This window comes from Rhea pennata, chromosome 2 (assembly GCF_028389875.1).
Source record: "Rhea pennata isolate bPtePen1 chromosome 2, bPtePen1.pri, whole genome shotgun sequence".
Taxonomy (NCBI): Eukaryota; Metazoa; Chordata; class Aves; order Rheiformes; family Rheidae; genus Rhea; species Rhea pennata.
Genome location: NC_084664.1, coordinates 162,609,139 through 162,626,664, shown reverse-complemented (window position 1 = coordinate 162,626,664; position 17,526 = coordinate 162,609,139). Strand labels below are relative to the sequence as shown.

Below are 17,526 nucleotides of genomic sequence, written 5' to 3'. Positions count from 1 at the left end.
TCCCTCCCACCTCAAGCTTTGTCTGTTTCCTTTGATTTACTTTTCTTTGTCCCTTTATTTCTCAGCTACCTCCTTTTCCCTTTCCAGTCCAGGGTGAAATATTAATCTTGTTTATTATTATTAACCTTCCCTTTCTCTAATCTATTTAAATGCTTTCCACATTTCCACTTTTGACAGACCATTTCTCACTTGCAGAATTTCTATTCAGCAGCACTTTGCTTTAACAGTGTCATTTTTTTACTGTTCATTTATTTGCTTTAATTTCAAACCCTTTCTCTTTTCTTGTTCTGGGCTGTGTTCATGTGTTATTCCTTTCTCCTTGCTGAAGAGCTGCATTTTTCAGCTCGGTTGCCTCCAAGATGAGCTGAATCCAGTGCAATAATTCAGTTTCATTTCTGTATTCTTGGTGTGGATGGAAGGGAAAGAAGTTTTGTTTTCCTGACTCCTCTCCTTCACAACACATGGCTGAGTGGAGGCTGGTCATTATACGGAAAACAAACACATGGACTTATACCAACTCTTTTCACCTGTGCTCTAGCAGATTGTATTTCCTTCCTGATAGCGTTCATACATGTATTCATATAATGCCTTGTTCAGAGACTAGGGCTTTTTCACAGATTATTTCCTAAGTCTAATTGCTACACTAACTGTCAGATAGGTCTCCTACATCCTTGATAATAGAGAAGGTGATTAAAAAATCATGCTCAAGGTCAGGACAAACTAAAGAGCAGAGAGGAAGACTTTGAACACTGGATGCTCACCCCTCCACCCCATCCTGGGCATAGGCAAAGAGACAGAAGTCACTGGGGACTGAAAAGGCTGTAGAAAAGGAGGAACTGGGCAGAGGAAGAATGACTGGAACAGACCAGTTACAGGGATTAGGCTCATGGACATCAGCTCAGGATTCTGCTGGAAGATGATTGGGGGAAGAGTCTATGAACTGGGGAGCAATACTGGGAAAAGATTAATGACTGGATGTTCTTTATTCTGTTTGAACACTGTCTGCGAATTTATAAACCTTGCCTCAGAGCTACCATTGGTCTTTTCTGTCTCTAGCTTTGAAGGTCCTGGTCTGCTTAGATCTTTTCTTGACCAGGGCTTGTTTCAGTTCTCAGCCATTTTTCACTTTTGTGCATTCCCTGTTTAACTCCTTAGGCTTTTTCATACATTTTCTACCTTTGCTGTGTCCCAGGTGATTTGGTAAAAGGTGATGAATTTGTCCTGGGAGCAGAAAAAAGGAGTCCAGGAGGACTGGAAAGGTCACTGGGGATCAGAAAAACTTGACAGAGTCTAGACCTTGGCCACAGATAGCAATAAACATCCTTGCTTGGAAACTCTAGATGCTTCTAGATGACAGAGAAGCAAACAAAAGCATTGGACCCCATCCCTGTCTAGCCCATGAGAGCCTCTGAGTGACAGTCCCCAGGCTCAAACAGTTTTCTTTGCAGGAGCAGTCCAAACTGCTTTCCTGTATAAAGTGTTTTTCCTAGTACAAGTGAGAAAACTCTGAATGATTTTGGACAATCCAGTGAAAATCTTCTCTTTTTTTCTCCTCTCCCAATTCCCAAATTTACAGATATAAAGCTATTATATTATGATAGAGAGAAAGGACAAGGGATGCCAGGTGACTCCTACTATCTTGCAAGCTTGGAGCCACCCCAGACTGGCACACCTGCCTCTGCTTTTCCCCAAGTTTCACAGTTCAGCCCTATGGAATAAGAAGGGACTCCCATATCTGAGTCAGACAAATTGTTCCCTACATTAGCAATGCAGATGTGACCAACAGAAGGAGACCTTGGAAAAAAAGATTTGCTCTAAATGAGAAGTAGAAAAAATTGCTACCCTAATAGGTTGGTTCCTACGCACAAACACACCCAGCAACTGATCCCGTGTTATATCCCGTCACTCCCCAAACCTCAAATTGCTGTAATCAAAGGAAGTCAAAGCAGATGTAGTCCCAGTATAAAACCTATCCATGATGTAACATCTCACACTGTGCAGGCTCTGAGGGCGCAACAACCATGAAGGCTTTTCTCGTCGCGCTACTGGCTGTGGTCCTGTGTGTTGAGGAAGGTAAGGAACTAAGGAGGCTGGGGGAGCCTAGACCGAGGGGATGAAAATACCAGGAGAGAAGTTAGCAAGAACACAGGGACAAGGACATTTGACAGCTTTTGCTGCAGTCCTGATATACAATTTTCCTTTGGTATCACTTGCTTCAAACAGTATTAAATGTTGTTGAGTCTTAGCTTCTGGATGAGTATAACGAGGAGCCCCTAACCCAGATAAGATGAGAAATCCCTCTGTTTTCTTTGGCACTCTGGAGTACCAAGCTCCAGCCACTTACATATGAACTGAAAAATGCTAAGAGTCAAACAATTAAGTTGGGCTCACAGTTTTGTCTTTGGTTTTCTTTCTGTTCTTGAATGAAACTGCTGTTACTTTTGATAAAAATAACAGGACTGATGTTGAGACCTCAACTTCTCTAAATTTAGTTTCAATTCATTGAATTCAATTCAATGTCATTACAATTAAGAAATTAAGTCGCTGTCAGATATTTGAAAGTCTGAGATTTCTTTGCTCATAGGTCTGAGGAGTTTGTTTAAATGTCTGGAAATGAGTATGTCTGTAACAGATGTGTTGTACTTGGCCATAAGCCCTTGCGAGCTTCTACAAGAAAACTGGAAGAAAGTACAGAATAATTTGCATGGCATCCCAGCACTGAGAGACCAACAGTCATACTAAAACAACAACAACAAAAAATATTTTAATATGGAAATAAATAACACAAACCACTGGAAAATACTAACGGAAAGATGTCTGGAGATCTGGCCAAGCAAAGCAATGCAGTAGTGAGGATAAATAAATATTTAAATATTTAAATAAATATTGATAGCTGTTTTATCAGCGAGCACTAAGAGACATGTTGTGTGATTTACTTGCCTGATGTTGGCATGATCCCTACTATCACGCACTGCTCAGTTTTGGAGATAGCTCTGTGTGGGGCTGGAAGTGCTGGAGAGCAGTCAGCTAGGACCTGCGGTGGTGGGCAAGCAAGCGTGCCTGGGCAGGGCAGAGTGCTCCTGCTCAGCCCTTCCCGAAAGGAGGAGCAGATACAACTAGATAATTGCTTAGAAATATCCTGATGAGAAGCAGAAGCCAGCTAAGGATGTATTCCTCACTGAAGCCCCAAAACTTAGAAAAAGACCCTGAGCTGACCGAGGGAGTTCACTTTAGTCACGAGCCCAGCTAGCTAATGATTGCAGCAAGTACCCATCACTAGTAATGCTGAAATCAGGACAGAGGGGCTTTTGAAAGAGTAGATGAGGCAGTCTTTACCATGTGCCGTGTTTTGCTGAAAGTGACTGGTCAATCACAGTGCTATCTCCTGACGATGACTAAAGCCTCCTCCAGCCAGCCATGAGGGCCATCATGCAGTAGGGCAGGGAGAGAGGAAAGGAAGATGGGAAAGAGGTGAGCCTTAAAGAACATGGCTGGTTTTTGGGGAACCCATTTAGATATTTTTCAAAGGGATCTTTTACTCCTTCTGCAGTCCTGGAACCTCTGCTCAAGGGCATGTAGTACTTCACAGAGTATTTTTCTGGCAAATAATGATAATACTAAAACTTTTTAAAAATATGGCGGTTTTGCAAGGGACTGAGTGCACCAGCTCAATCCAGCACATCTAGAGAATTAGTCTCTACCCGTAAATAAAAAAAAAAGAAAAAAAAATCAAATTCAACCAAAACCCTCAATATTATAGAAGATTTTCCACAAAGTCTTACAAAGCAAAACCAGAGCAGAGCTTTCAAAGAGCAGAGCTCCCCAAGATGGTTCTGTATGGCACTATCTTTAACTCCTTAAGCCTGTAAACTAGGCATAGCTTTACTGGATTAGGCTAAGGATCTGTTCAGCCTAGGATCCCATCAATGCCTCTGCATGAATGTTTGCAATCCTGAAGAGTGTGGCAAGCCTGTTTGTACCAGTAGGGTTATTTCTGGCTGCAATTGCAAAACTAGAGCTAATGTAGGGTAGGGGCCAGATGCAGGCAAGGACTTCGCAACAGCTATGATGGTTTAAGCAGTTACTGTTTCCTGATTGGGAGGAATTTTCCTTGCATCACTCGGTTGCAGAGACCACTTAAGTGCATTTCAGTTGCTTTTGCACACATGCTGGTGTCTCGACTCCACCTGTAGCAGGAAGTGCTTTGAATGATTTATGTCAGATTTAGCACAAAAAGAGATCAAGGAGGGCTACAGGGACTGTAACATGTAGTAAGACACTGCTGGGCAGTGTATCTGGGATTGCTCTGGCACGGTATGCTGAAGGGCAGTTGCCCACAGCTGGAAGACCTTCAGAGAGAGGTGAAAGGCTTAACTCATCCAATTGGTGGAGAAGCAGCAAGTACTAATAGTCAATTAAAGGGAAGGTAAAAACAGGAAGCATCAAGAGTGAATTTATCTGCTGTTATGGAACACCCACGCTTGTAACACCTGGCATGAGAAAAGAGCATATGAGTAGGCTCCAGAGCAAGACAGTCACTCATAGGGCAAGGTGCTGGGACCCAGAGCACACTGCAGACCTGTACCCTGGGCAACCGAGCTCCCCACAGAGGAGAGGTGCAGCCTGTTCTTCTTCTACCTGGATATCCCTTGTGGTAGTTAGGGCCTAAGATGGTTTTTAATTTTACTTTAAAACTGCTTCTGGAACTCTCCAAGCAGGTGTTGTGGGTAAGTTCAACTTCAGGTATGAATCTGAATCAATTGAGCAACTGGGCTTTGGAGAGTCCCGGGAGGAGGTTTGTATTTTGGCCAGAGAATGGTTTGTTAAAAACAGATTCGATTTCAAATGAAATAGACCTTTCTATACAGAAATGAAAATCTTTCTGGGTTAAAAAAGCCAGGAGGAATTGAACCAGGGAAATTTCGGTCGAACTGAGGACCCCAGGTTCCAATTTCATCATCTTTGACCAGGAGCTTTCCATCAGTGCTGTCGGTAGAGCAGGCTGCCCCAAAGCTATTCAGTTGCCTCTGTTAGCTCTGCTAAAAAAAAAATGAGGAACATTTCACGGGACTCTGAACATGAGGGAAACAGATTCCATGAAGTGTGAATCCACCTCCAGAGAATGAGAAAATGTTCTATCTGTTTCCAGCTTGGCCAAGAGCTGTCCAGCCTGGAATTTTGACTCAATTTACAACTTCATTTTTGTCCATAAATACATATCCTATCTCCTTCTGGCTTTAGAATAGCCCTAGCTTAGCCCCACTAATAAGATGACTAGAGACATATTTTTCCAGGCATTGGTAGGAATAATTCCTCTATTGTCTAGAGCAACCTTTCCCAAGGAATTCCATTTAATGTGACTCCATGCTCTGTAGTTTAGCTCATGGGGTGTGATAAAATGTAATTAATTCATATCTATGTAATTAATTCGTATCTATGTAGTCCTTTGAAGATGCACTCTGACACAAAAATACCAAAAACTAAGCCCTCACATGAGAAGAGTTTATCCTCTCCTTGCCAAAACAGTACTAGACCTGGCTGGGCAAGTAGCAAGCTCTGCTTTTGCAGGATGACTGTCAGCTGCACCAGCATAGCGCGGATAGAGACGGTGCTCAGGCTATCAGAAAGGTCATCCGAGAGTGCTGCTTAGTCTGAAAGATGTTTTGGAATTTAATCACCCAAAACCTCAAGCAGAGAGAAAAAAATCTGGTTTGTTTTGCTTTCTTAGCTTCATTAATCAAAAAACAGTCTTTTATTTCACCTTTTATGAAAAGTTGTTTTTAAAATATTTTTCTCCTTGTATTAGCCAAAAAAAGACATAGGGACATGTCCTCCTGTGACATTTGACACTTTCTGCCCAGGAGGGCATTAGTGGAAACAACTAACATGTGCTACATGCATTCTTTCTAGCTTCGTCACTTTTTTGCTATACATGTGAAAATGAACACTCCAACTGGAACTGTCTTAAAACATACAAGTGTGAAGATCATGAGAAGTACTGTACGACAACATACAGCTCTGCTGGATTTGGTGAGTAGCATTATCATGGCTTTTTTCTTTTTTCCTAAAGTCTTTGATGAGCAATTATTTTTTTAGGGGTACTAATTGGGCTCTTTGGAAAGGGCTAATGATCACCCAGGATTAAGGATCACAACATATGGAGCATGCTTATCCCTCAGCAATGTCCTGTGATCTGGTGTGTGGGATACATTTCTCACCACCTTGTTGCTGGGCTCGCTACAGCAGGTGGATTTCCTTCAGTAGATCCTGTTGCTTGGTCTCAGAGTTCACAATTTGTGACACAGGAGAGAAAGGGTCTTCAAGGCCATAAGGAATGTCATTCTAGAAACCAAAGATGCATCGACAGTGAAATCTTGCTGTCCTACCTGAGCGCAGGCTACTGGCTATTCCTTTAGCTAGGACTTTCTGGTGTCACATATTTGATTCATATTGTGCAGACATTCACCCAGAACTCATCAAATCTGCCAATCTCTGTTAAAGCTGCATTGCAAATTAAGTGTTGTACGATATACACACTCCCATTGCCCTCTGGTCTTGACTTTTGGGGAAATCTTAAATAATAGCTCTCCTTTCTTGCCTGTTTTCCATGCAGGCAAGGACACAGGATATCGCATCACCAAGAAATGTTCTGCAGACTGTCCTGAGACAAACCTGAACTTCGGTGTGGCGGCCATCTCCACCAAATGCTGTGGTACTTCCCTCTGCAATTTCAGTGGTGCCAACAGTGTGAAAATCAGCTATGCCGTGATGGCCCTGGGAATTGTGGCTAGTTTCATCTGTGTCATCAGGGCAGGATTGTGATGAGGATGGGGTGGGGGAAGAGGACTTCATATCTTGAGAACCTAAGTGGTCTTCCCCATTTGAAAAATTAATGTCTTCTGTGTTAACTATTTCCATCGCAGTTAAGCTACCCTTTAACCAAGACATTGTTTCAGATCCAATCCACAAAAAGGCATAGCAGTGTGGCTTCTTCTGGTTTTTCTTCTCCTATACCATTTATTGTTTTTGTATTAATTTGTTCTTGGAAAAGCTATTTTGATAGCATGTGTGTGACAGTAGTCAGACAAAATAAAGATTTATGTTATTCTAGTGTATGTTTTTTATATCCACACTAAGCCTACCCTGGGAAAACAGCCCTGCCAGAAAGGGCTGAAGTTTGAGTCTCTACTTCACAATTAAATTTCTCTTTACTAACATGTCAGTCTTCTCCTTGCTTCATTTCTCCATTGACTCAGTTGTATCCAGAGCACAAGACAGATGATACTTTTTAAATCCTGATGTTAAGCCTGACCATTCAGAACTAATGAATGAAGGTGTTAATCTGGAAAGGTCAAGACGTTTGTGCTGTTCCCAGCACAAGTTGGTACTTGCTGCAGCAGAAAGAGCTGTTTTGTACCTACAGAAAACGTGCTCCCATGTGTTAGTAGTTGTTGATTGCATTCCTGGCTGTGCTGCAAATTCGTCATGCAAGCTCTACTGGTTAGGTCATTTCACCTTTTATAATAGGCAGCAGTTCTTCAAGACTCCAGAAAAGCACCAATGGAGCTCTTCTCAAAGAGAGGAGATGCCCTTGCCTGCTTGAGGAGATGCCGTCTGCACGACCGCTCACAATTTCCCTGCAGGAAGGGGTAAATTGGTGGAAAGTGCCTGGAAGAGGAGATGGGTATCTCTGGCCCAGTGGGGAGGTCTCTGCTCCTTGACTTTCCCCTGTTACTCCTGCATTTCCAGGTGTGGAGAGGGGAGGTAGGGTGGAAAGTGCCTCTTGGAGGAAGGGGAGGTAGGGTGGAGAGCGCCTCTTGGAGGAGTTTATGGATTATTTGGCAATGCTGGGAAAAGGGCATGCACTCTTGGAGGTGAAGGGATGTGTAATTCCTAGCTAAGTGGAGTACAAGTACTCTGGGAGGGCTTGTGCAGAATGTGCATTAGGGAGAAACCCCCTTTTTGGCAGTCCAGCTGGGTTTGTAAGAACTCCTGCTCCACCAGTGCTTAAGGCAGGCTGCAAAGTTGGTACATTTCTGTGCAACTTGGAGAAAACCACAGCCCTAGCAGAAGGCTGTGAAGATGGGATTATGTTTAAAGAGCCTGTAAAGACCTAATTCCTTGGCCAGGAAGGTAATCTGGCATTTGTTGAAAACACAAGATGAGTCAGCTGAAGAACGGAAGGATGTTGCCATCTCTGTTCTCAGGGGTCCACAAGAAACTTGGCTTTTTGCACTTCTTGTTAACCAGTTTTCCCACCATTTTTCCTACACATTGGTCACAATCATTTCTGAAATGATTCGCAAAATTTTTGGCCAGCTGATAAATCTGTTCACGGCAAAAGCAATACTTCAATTCAGCAACACAGTTCATTTTAAATTTCCACTTTTATTTCATAAAGAATGTGTACTTTCATCAAAACAAAGAAATTGCTCACCCTTTCCATGTGGCATTTTCAACCAGGTTCAGAAAAACAAGAATAAAACACTCTCCATCCTTCTCCACCTAGCAATTGCGTCAAAGAAAATAAGTCTTTCCGTTCCTCCCCCGCAAGTTAAATCCCCTATTCCTCCTTCCTTAATCTTCTTCTTGAAGTTCATAACTGCCCAGTACTTGTAAACTGTGATATTATCTTTTCCTTTGCCTAGGTCCCTCTGTCTCCTGATTAACTGTGTCCTTTCTGCCTCTGCTGCATTCTTTTCAATTTATCTCACCTGGTATGGATGAGAAGCAAAGATCACACTAACAGCAGAGGGGCATATGGGACCAGTTGGGACTGTGCAGGACACCTTAATAGAAAATCCCAACTGTCAGAAAACCTTCAGTAACTCCTTTAGAAACGCAGCGCTGCAATCTCTCAATCTCAGCAGCTTGCAGGAGACAAGAGATATTTTAGTTTTCACTTGGATGAAGCTGCAAGGAAGAAAAGAAAAAAAAATAAAGTGCCTGGCTGGGCTGCTATTTCTGTACCTGCTAATGGATGCTGTTGGCTGAAATAAATCTGAATGTGGGCTGCCTCTGTAGAGCAATGTACGGGCTGCAGAACGGCATTGCCTTGCGACTGGAGCCCCCTTGTCCGTTATTACCTCGAATAGTCAGCAATAAAAGTTGATTTATCAATAAAGACTCACGAAATTTCTACTGGAGAAAATAAACTATTTCACGGGGAAGAGAAGTTTGCATTTGTTGGCACGGAGGTCTGCCTTCCTCCTGCCTGGTATCTTACAGAGGCATAAAGGCCAAACTACCGCTCCTTTGAGCTTCCTTGGCTAATTGCCACCTCTGCTCCTTTTGATTTTCACATTCTACCTATTGAGAAAGCAGAGATTTCTGCACCTTAGTCACACAAGTCTCCATATTAACGACATTTATGTGTCCAATTTAAGGGCGATGGAAAGAGTTACATCACCCAAAGCATGGGGCATGCCTTTTAAGTGAGATAATGACTGTAGGTGGATAATAGCTGGAATACCAAATATTTAATGGGAGAGGGGAATCTGAGAAATGTTGAGACAGAGGAATAAACCAGATGGAGAGCAGCATGGGGCAGAGTCGCTGGCAAAGACCTGGGGCACGCAGGTTGCTCCGACAGCCTGGAGTGCCATGTGAAAGAGATCCAGCTGGATCATTTCTGGGGCTGTGCCTCCATCCCTGCGATGAGATGGCAGAAGGACGATGGTGGGAAGAACGATTAAAAGAAGATGAGAAAGATTCTGATTTTATACAGGGAGATAGGAAGAAACACGATAAAAAGGGAGGAAAAAAGAGCACCATCAGGAAACCCAAATGACTACTCCTATCTGCTATTTCACATAATTTTGACTGGCTATTTATACAAGTATGTGTTTCTTTTTTTTCTGAAGAACTAATAAGTTGGTTCTGAAGAGCTAATTAGTCTTGGTCAGGCACACCCTCATTCTCCATGCTTTAACTGCTTTTTCCCCCTCCCTGACATTTATTCTTTATAATTTGTGAAAAAGAAAAAAAGAAAATCATAGCTTTTTTATCGTGCTTGGGATAGGCTTTATTTTTCTTTTTTTATTTAAGTGATGATTTTTGTTGCCCAGTGGAATTTTATTTTCCAAAAGGATAACATTTTCCGGCATATAAAATATCCAGTTTTTGAAGAGAATCATTTAGGATTTTGAACTGCAGTTTCAAAAACGCTCACAGAAAGTTATGTCTGGTCCCCAATGAAATGCAGCGGAAGGAGAGATTGCTCTTCTGATCTAGTTGCATTCACAATCCTGGGAGACATTTTGGAATAAGTTTCAATCACAATTTCAAATTTAAATTCAAGCAATTTCCATATGCATTAAAACAGTGTGCAAGGACGAGATTCTCAAGATGCAGCCTGCTCTGAAACCCAAGCTAGTCTGGAAAGTAAAGTCTTTCTCGTCTCACGTGGACTCTGTTTTCTTTTGGTGTTTTGTTCTCCTTCCACTTATCCAGATTTAGAAACTGTTGCATACATACACCAGATGAACGAGCCGCATTGCGAAACATCAAGAAAAAGAACGTGGAAAAAATACACACCCATTCGAATTTCCAACAAAGTATACTTCCATGTACAGGCGATGACATGCTAGTCTTAATCACCCATCATCTGACACAGCAACACTATAGTTATTATCGTATCATCAAAGCAAACACTGCTGAGGTATAAAAACTGTCCTGGGTGAGTCCTGCCTGATTTGGAGGCTGCAAAGACCTATAAAGGATGAAGGCTTTTCTTCTTGCCGTGCTGGTCATAGCCCTGTGCACGGAGCGTGGTGAGTCTCCAAGGATCCCTTTGCACTAGCATGACCCTTGAGTCAGGGCACGTCTTCGCTATTGCAGGGTGACGAGGGGAATTTGCAGTGGGAATGGCAATGCTGAGTGGTCACTAGGCTCTGGTGAATATTCCAGTCATCTGGATAAGAAATAGTTGGTTCTCTCTCTCTCTCTCTTTTCTTTTCTTTTCTTTTTTTTTTCTTTTTTTTCTTTTTTTTTTTTTTCCAATCAAATGTCTCCCAAAGGAGGGAGATTATCTGCACCAGGGGGAGCTGGAAGGGTGCTGAGAAGCTGAGGTGGGAGATGAGAGACTCACCTCACCAGACTCTTTTAGTTCCATTGCAACCCAAGGAGTGACTCAGTGTTGGGAGCTGAGAGCCCCGAGACCTGGTGCAGCTACATGAGAAGTGAAGTTAGTTAACGGTTATCCTGAGCTGGATAGGAAAAGGGAAGTATCTGTGGTAAGGCTATAAATTTGACATACAACTACAGGCAATCATTTTAACTGATTTTTCCCTTATTTTGTTACTGGTTGCATTTACAAGCCCTAATTAAGTACATTGGTAAAGATGATCATGTCCTGATCAGGGCCGGAGATGCTATTATGGCTCTCACTTCTTTCTTGCAGTTTGCTGGTTTGAGGTAGACTTTGTCGATTTTGGTCCCTTGCCTGAGGTGGAGATGCAAAGAGTCCCATTCTCATTCTGGCTATTGGCTGTGTCTTTTAGGAAAGATGTGCTGGGAACCAGTGCTGGGAACCCTTCTGTGTTGGAGTCTGCCAAGGACCACTGCCTGTGCCTAAGAAAGATGTCCTGTTTAAACAGGGGGGTCAGGCGAGAAACGGCAAACATAGTCCTGAATATCCCTCTCTCTGTTACATGGGAACATCTCATTCCTTCTGCTTTGGGGCTTTTAACTTATTGCAAACTGAATCTTTCTCAATTCCATTGTAGGGTTTCATCTGCAAACTACTGGCCATCCTGGTCCTGATCTGGCAGAGTACTTAAGCTCCTACTTAATTTAGGGTTGTGAATGTTCTTACTGAAGCCAATGTGATTTCACAGACTTTGAACTCAGCATGTGCTAAATCTTTGTGCTTAATGGAGGTGAAAAAGTGGAGGGCAATAAAAGGATCCTTTTCAGCAGCTTATCAACTGTAATCACATTTAAAAAAAAAATCACGTAATGAGACAGCAAACTTACTAAAAGAGCCAGTAAAAATTAACACATACATAGCACCACTTTGCTGTGCAGTCTAGCCAGAAGGCTGGTGACTGTTCCAATTAATCTTGAACCTGTCTGATTTTAACAAGGTAAATCATGCATCTACTGGTGCTTGCACTTGCTAATGCCTTACACACTTAAGTCATTTATCTGAGTGGATTGAATTACATCAAAATATTCCTTGTGGTTTCCTTTCAAAACACAGTAGAGGTCTTTCTGGATGTAGACAGGAGACCTTCAAAGACAGTCTAGTTTAACCCCAGCTTTGGCATTTTGAGTAGGGCACACTATGAAAGACGTATTGTAACCCTTCACTCAACTCTCTTTGCAGTAAATGCCTCAATAGCAACAACAAAATCAGAAATCATTTTTGATAGCATGAACAATTCTTGCACTTAGCAGGAGAGAGAAGACTATTTCCCCCCATTTTCATGCTGAAACACTTACCTTATGTATTTCACAATGTTGAGGATCAAAATTGTCTTGCCTCACTCCAGGCTCTTAACTGAGCTACTAGATTAGTAGCCACGTGCCTTCAAAGTTCTCTGTAGTCAATGGTGAGAAAAAGAGAAGCCTGCTAAGTACAAAAGGAGATATTGGCAAAATCTGTTCTGCATGTGTCTGCCCGCTCCCCTGACCAGAAGCGCCCAGGGCAACTGGACTCCTAAATAAGCGGCCATAGGAGACTGGGATGAAACAGGACTGAGCTATCCAACAAGCTCCACTCTTTCCGCTTAGATTCAGGAAGTTTTCACAAGAATGGGCTTTATTAAAGTAGTTGCATTAATTTAACTTCAGGAATAAAGTGAGTTACATGTCTGGAAAATCCTGTCTGGGGACTGTGCTCCAGTGCAAGGGTTGCTCTGGGACAAGAAGGTGGTTTCTAGTAGGGTGGAGCAGAGATGTTGCTTTATGGGGTTTGCATAAGAGTAGAAAATGAGGTCATGCCACTTCGTGTGAAGATGGTCTAAAGAGGGAGAATAGCCGAAGGGGGGCTCCAGACTGAAAATATAAAAATATATATTGCCTGCAATGTAAGGATAATACCGAACACAGGAGCCAGGTAGGACAGCCAAGAGGATCTGGAAATGACCATGACCAAAGCAGGAAGCAAGTCACAACACTCATATCATCAAGTCAGAGACAGCTGGGTGCCAGGTCAAAGGCTGCTTAAAATAAATATTAATATATTTAATATATTAATATTTATTTAATATATGTTAAAATAAATATTAAGGGTGTTGAAAATGGGAAAAGAAGGAGATGGTGTCTGAGTCACTGCCAGCCCAGTCACCTGGCCTCTGTGACCTCTGCTAGTCACTCTTCAGCAGGAGATAATAGAGGGAGAGTAGGATCTGTGAGGACAAGAGGAAAGCGAAGGTCAGTGCTGTGTGGCCATGAAAAGGATGGACAGACTGTTCAGCTGCTGGGGGCACAGGAGGTGGTTTCCACAGAGACATGAAAGGATGAATATTACCCTAAAAGGAATTGTTGTGGCTTTCTCTCAATACAGCATATACTCTGGTCACTTGGGTCATGTCTGGGCTGGTAGGCTGCTGGGAAGTGAAGAGCCTATTTGGGCTAGATGAGCTTGTCTAACGTCAAACAAGGGCTGAAAGAAGATAGGGACATTCCTGATAAAGATAGCAATGAGGGCAAAGAATCTTGAGTAAAGGAGAAAAGTAAGGGAGAATAAGCTAGAGAACAATGCTGGAATAGGAATAAGATGGGTATTAACTGGCCACAGATAAGGACAGCTTGGAAACAAGAAGGATGTGTCTAATCTCCAGCGGGTGACATTATTACAGGAGGGTTTGCTCAAATAAACAGATGAGTAGGAAACTCCCCTTATCTTGCAAATAAACTCTCCCCAAAGAGGGATGCTATGAATGACTGCTTTAGCTCACTTGAGTGCAGGCTGTTTTCATTCATCCCTACAAGGCCAGTGCTTTGCAGATGAATGGTGTTACAGATGTATGCATTTTGAAGTTGCACAGTCTTCTCCCATGGATGGCCATAAAAAATAGCATGTTGCAGCTGAGGGCTGGTTTGCAGAGTCCTGCCTTCTACAGGTTCAGGATTGTCTCTTAGCACAAAAGCTCTGAAAATGAAACTGTCAAACAAAAGCATCCAGTTTTCCCTGGCAACACAGAGATGCAAAGCTACATCACTTGTCCCTCACTTGAGCTACATGTAGGGACATTCAACAACAAAAATCTTGTCCAGGACAGCCAATGTAGTTACTCTCAGGTCTTTCTCTTCCTCTTTCTTTCAAATTTTTTGTTTAAGAATTGGCTGTTGATCTATGTGCTCTGAGAAAAAAAATGTGCAGGCCAGGGGTCTTCAGTTTGGAAGAGAAATGACTTGAAGAGGATGTGATAGAGTGTGGATAGGAACCAACTGGTCTCTTTCAATACAATAACTAGTGGTCAGCAAGGAGTCAGGCTGGAAAGAAACCAAAGGAGCTTCATGCTGCAAGTGATAGTAGGCTGGGGGAACTCCTTCCAAAAACATATTGGGGATGACAGAACTTTAAATGGACTCAAGAGAGACTTAGTAAGTATTCAGAAGAAAGATCTCTTGCAGCTACGAAATAAGAAAACCACATCAGGTCAGGAATCTGAGCTTAAAATAATTTGGGTCCAGGAAAGTTCTTGGGGATGAATTTCATACACTCCTGCCCTGTCCTATACTTCTTTGGGTGACTATTTGCAGTCACTGGGCTGGATAAGTCTTTGGTCTGCATCAGCATTGCCAGTTTTGGGTTTCTAGCACCATTTCTAGAGGTGACTGATGGGTATTGTGTGGTTCTTTTGCAGCTTTCTCCCTGACATGTTTCACATGCAAAGATGCAACTTCCAACGTGCAGTGTCTCAGTATATCAACATGTTCTGATAATGAGAAGTACTGTCTCACAACTTATTCTTCCACTGGGCTTGGTAAGTGCAAGTATTTTCTAAGGCTCAGATGAGAAGAGAGTTTCTGGTTACAGCGAGTGCAGAATGTCCTCCCATTCCTACCATGAGGTGTGGAGGAAGAATTAATAAGGATCACAGTGCAAAGAAAGCAAATATTGCAGCCGGTGGGAACTTGACGCGACTCCTCTCTGTCACAATATATCGTAACAACACCTTATCGATCATTAAGCTGCACTTAGGAGCATGAGCCATTGAGAGAGAGGATTTCTCTCCACAAACCCCTTGTCTCATCTCCACGTGTACATTCATGAAGTGATGGTATTTGAGGGGACCAGTAATTGTGGTGGGAGCAATCCCAAGGCATGGTAGCAATGAAGTCTTGCAACCTTGCACAATGCAAATGCTTCAGTTCTCCAAATACCTATGCCAGGCTGCACTTGGCTGGCCCTGAAAACAGCAGAAGACTTGAGCTCTGGAGATGGCCTCTTCAGCTGCTCAAAGCTTTGAGCTTGGGTCTATTTCTAGTTATCACGCATGAGGTGTTAGATGGAGACCAGTGTAGTTAGGAAATCTGCTGGGCTAGACGGACATGTAAGTCTCTCCATAGGTCACACACACACAGATAAAGGTGGAATGTGCTGAAGTCCAAGGGAAAATCCACAGTCATTAACTACAGAACAATGTATTCCCCACTGGGATATTGCTCAGTCTGTCTATCATTGTTGTTTGTAAAAAATGTGTAAGACAAAATGATGAATTTCTCTCTGTTCTCTCTCTCCCTCATTCAGGTAATGACCATAGTCAGCGTATTACCAAGAAGTGTTCTGCAGTTTGTCCATCAATAAATCTGAACATTGGTATAGCAGGCATTGCTACTAGCTGCTGCGAGACTTCCCTGTGCAATATCAGTGGGGCGAGCAGTGTGAAAACCAGCTACACTATGATAGCTGTGGGTGCCTTGGCCAGTCTTATCTGTGTCCTCCGACTGCAGCTGTAAAGGGGCTGGGGGGAGGGGGAGGAAACTGCTTGGCCTTGCATTGTAAGGAATTGTTATCTCTTCTGAAGAGAGGTTTTTCTGGAAGGTCGTTTTGTTTGCACTTCACACCCCATGAGCAAATATTTTGCTTTTACCATGCTCTGATGACCACGTATAAGAGCATGGCCCTACCTCAAAATGGTGGTGGGAAGAGAAAGTCATGATATGGAGCCCTGTCCTTGCATATGGGCACTGTACAGGGACCAGCTCTCCTTTTATTATTGGCCTATATAACTCCATGCATTTATTCCCCTTCCTTTTTGGCCCTATCTTTCTTCTGTATCATTTTTAACTTTATACCATTTTTCTGCCCTGGATCATTTTGCTCTGAGGAAGCCTTTGATATTGTAGCTGTTAAACAGAAGCTGGGCACAATAAAGTGTTATTTTAGTCTGCTGTGTGAGTGTGTGGTGTGGCACTTCAGGCATAGCAGCTTGAGACATCCCTGGTAGCAGCAACAAGAATGGAGGTGTTAGTCTGCAAGTTGCATTGAAATGATACTGAAATATATCAAAATTACTTTGCATTCGCTTCAGGAAGCCTCTTCCCAGATTATCTTTTCTTCTACATAGGCAGAAGTGTCATTTTATGACAACATATCAGAGTAAACAGTATTCTATTTAACTTGTTTTCAATTTTGCTTCTGGGTCAGCTGATTGGAAGGAAATAGCTGTTGAGCTCTCCAGCAGGCAAGCAGAGGGGACAAGACGGGATCTACCATGAAGGGATCTTGAGCATTATGTTTTCTTTAAAGTGATTTAATATCTTCCAGTGGAAGTTGCTTTATAAGCATTAAGGATTACTTTGAAAGGGAAGAAAAGTATCTTGCATAGTGCTTAAAGGATAAAAAATCATCAGTAAAGACAAGCAGTTTCTACCCTGTGTATGCTGAAGTCAGGAAATCTCAGCTCCAACCGTAACAAGAAATTAAGTTCTACCCCGATGACCTTGGAAACCAATATTTATGTTTACTAGTAAGGTTTTCTACCCGAGTTATAACTGCAGGAATACATTCCGCTGCTCTGACTTTCCTTGTGGACAATCTTAGCCAGGAATGAGAGATTTATCCCCTTAACTCCTTCCAAAGTGAGTCACACAAGGCTGAAATGCTTTCTCCTGAGCTAGGGAAGTTCTCCACGTAGATTTACCCCAGAAAAGATCTCCTGGGACTATTAGTTGGGTGCAGCTTGCCCAGCTGGTTTTCCCTCTGCAGATTAAGTGCACAGGGAGAGCCGTTACACTTACTGCTTGCTCTGCTGGGCATTTGCCAAGAGCAGGGCTATGGTGACATTCGGAAATCTATGGATCCCTGTAACAGGTTTGCAAGGGAAATGTGGTCTCATGGCTCTAGCTTACCCTAACTTGTTCCCTTACCTTCTCATCCGGCCTTCCTCCCCGTCTACCTCCAACCCTCAGCTATGCACTCCCTGGCTATTTTCCCAGTCCTAGCCTTCCTCACTGGCTTCTACATCCAGTTGCAGTCTGGGCTTTGTCTCTAACCTCCTTCATTCTATTTTCTTGTTAGTTCTCTAGAGCTGGTCACTCTCTATTTTCTTTCTTACTTTTTCTACTTCC

The 17,526-nt window shown here is 42.7% G+C and overlaps 2 protein-coding genes across 2 annotated transcripts; both read left to right on the top strand.

Annotated features, from left to right (window-relative positions):
• Window positions 1-1,959: 1,959 nt before the first annotated feature.
• On the top strand, window positions 1,960-7,217 carry LOC134136541 (lymphocyte antigen 6E-like). The gene is made up of 3 exons (XM_062568453.1): window positions 1,960-2,073; window positions 5,911-6,030; window positions 6,614-7,217. Exons 1-3 carry the CDS (start codon window positions 2,022-2,024, stop codon window positions 6,820-6,822), a joined length of 381 nt encoding a protein of 126 aa, XP_062424437.1. The 5' UTR covers window positions 1,960-2,021; the 3' UTR covers window positions 6,823-7,217.
• Window positions 7,218-10,717: 3,500 nt separating this feature from the next.
• LOC134136540 (lymphocyte antigen 6E-like) lies at window positions 10,718-16,341 on the top strand. The gene is made up of 3 exons (XM_062568452.1): window positions 10,718-10,772; window positions 14,817-14,936; window positions 15,704-16,341. Exons 1-3 carry the CDS (start codon window positions 10,721-10,723, stop codon window positions 15,910-15,912), a joined length of 381 nt encoding a protein of 126 aa, XP_062424436.1. The 5' UTR covers window positions 10,718-10,720; the 3' UTR covers window positions 15,913-16,341.
• Window positions 16,342-17,526: the final 1,185 nt, after the last annotated feature.

Coding starts and splice junctions, on each gene's coding strand:
- LOC134136541 (XM_062568453.1), top strand. CDS start 2,022: ATGAAGGCTTTTCTCGTCGCGCTACTGGCTGTGGTCCTGTGTGTTGAG. Junction 2,074..5,910: donor GGTCCTGTGTGTTGAGGAAG/GTAAGGAACTAA, acceptor CATTCTTTCTAG/CTTCGTCACTTTTTTGCTAT. Junction 6,031..6,613: donor ATACAGCTCTGCTGGATTTG/GTGAGTAGCATT, acceptor TTTTCCATGCAG/GCAAGGACACAGGATATCGC.
- LOC134136540 (XM_062568452.1), top strand. CDS start 10,721: ATGAAGGCTTTTCTTCTTGCCGTGCTGGTCATAGCCCTGTGCACGGAG. Junction 10,773..14,816: donor AGCCCTGTGCACGGAGCGTG/GTGAGTCTCCAA, acceptor GTTCTTTTGCAG/CTTTCTCCCTGACATGTTTC. Junction 14,937..15,703: donor TTATTCTTCCACTGGGCTTG/GTAAGTGCAAGT, acceptor TCCCTCATTCAG/GTAATGACCATAGTCAGCGT.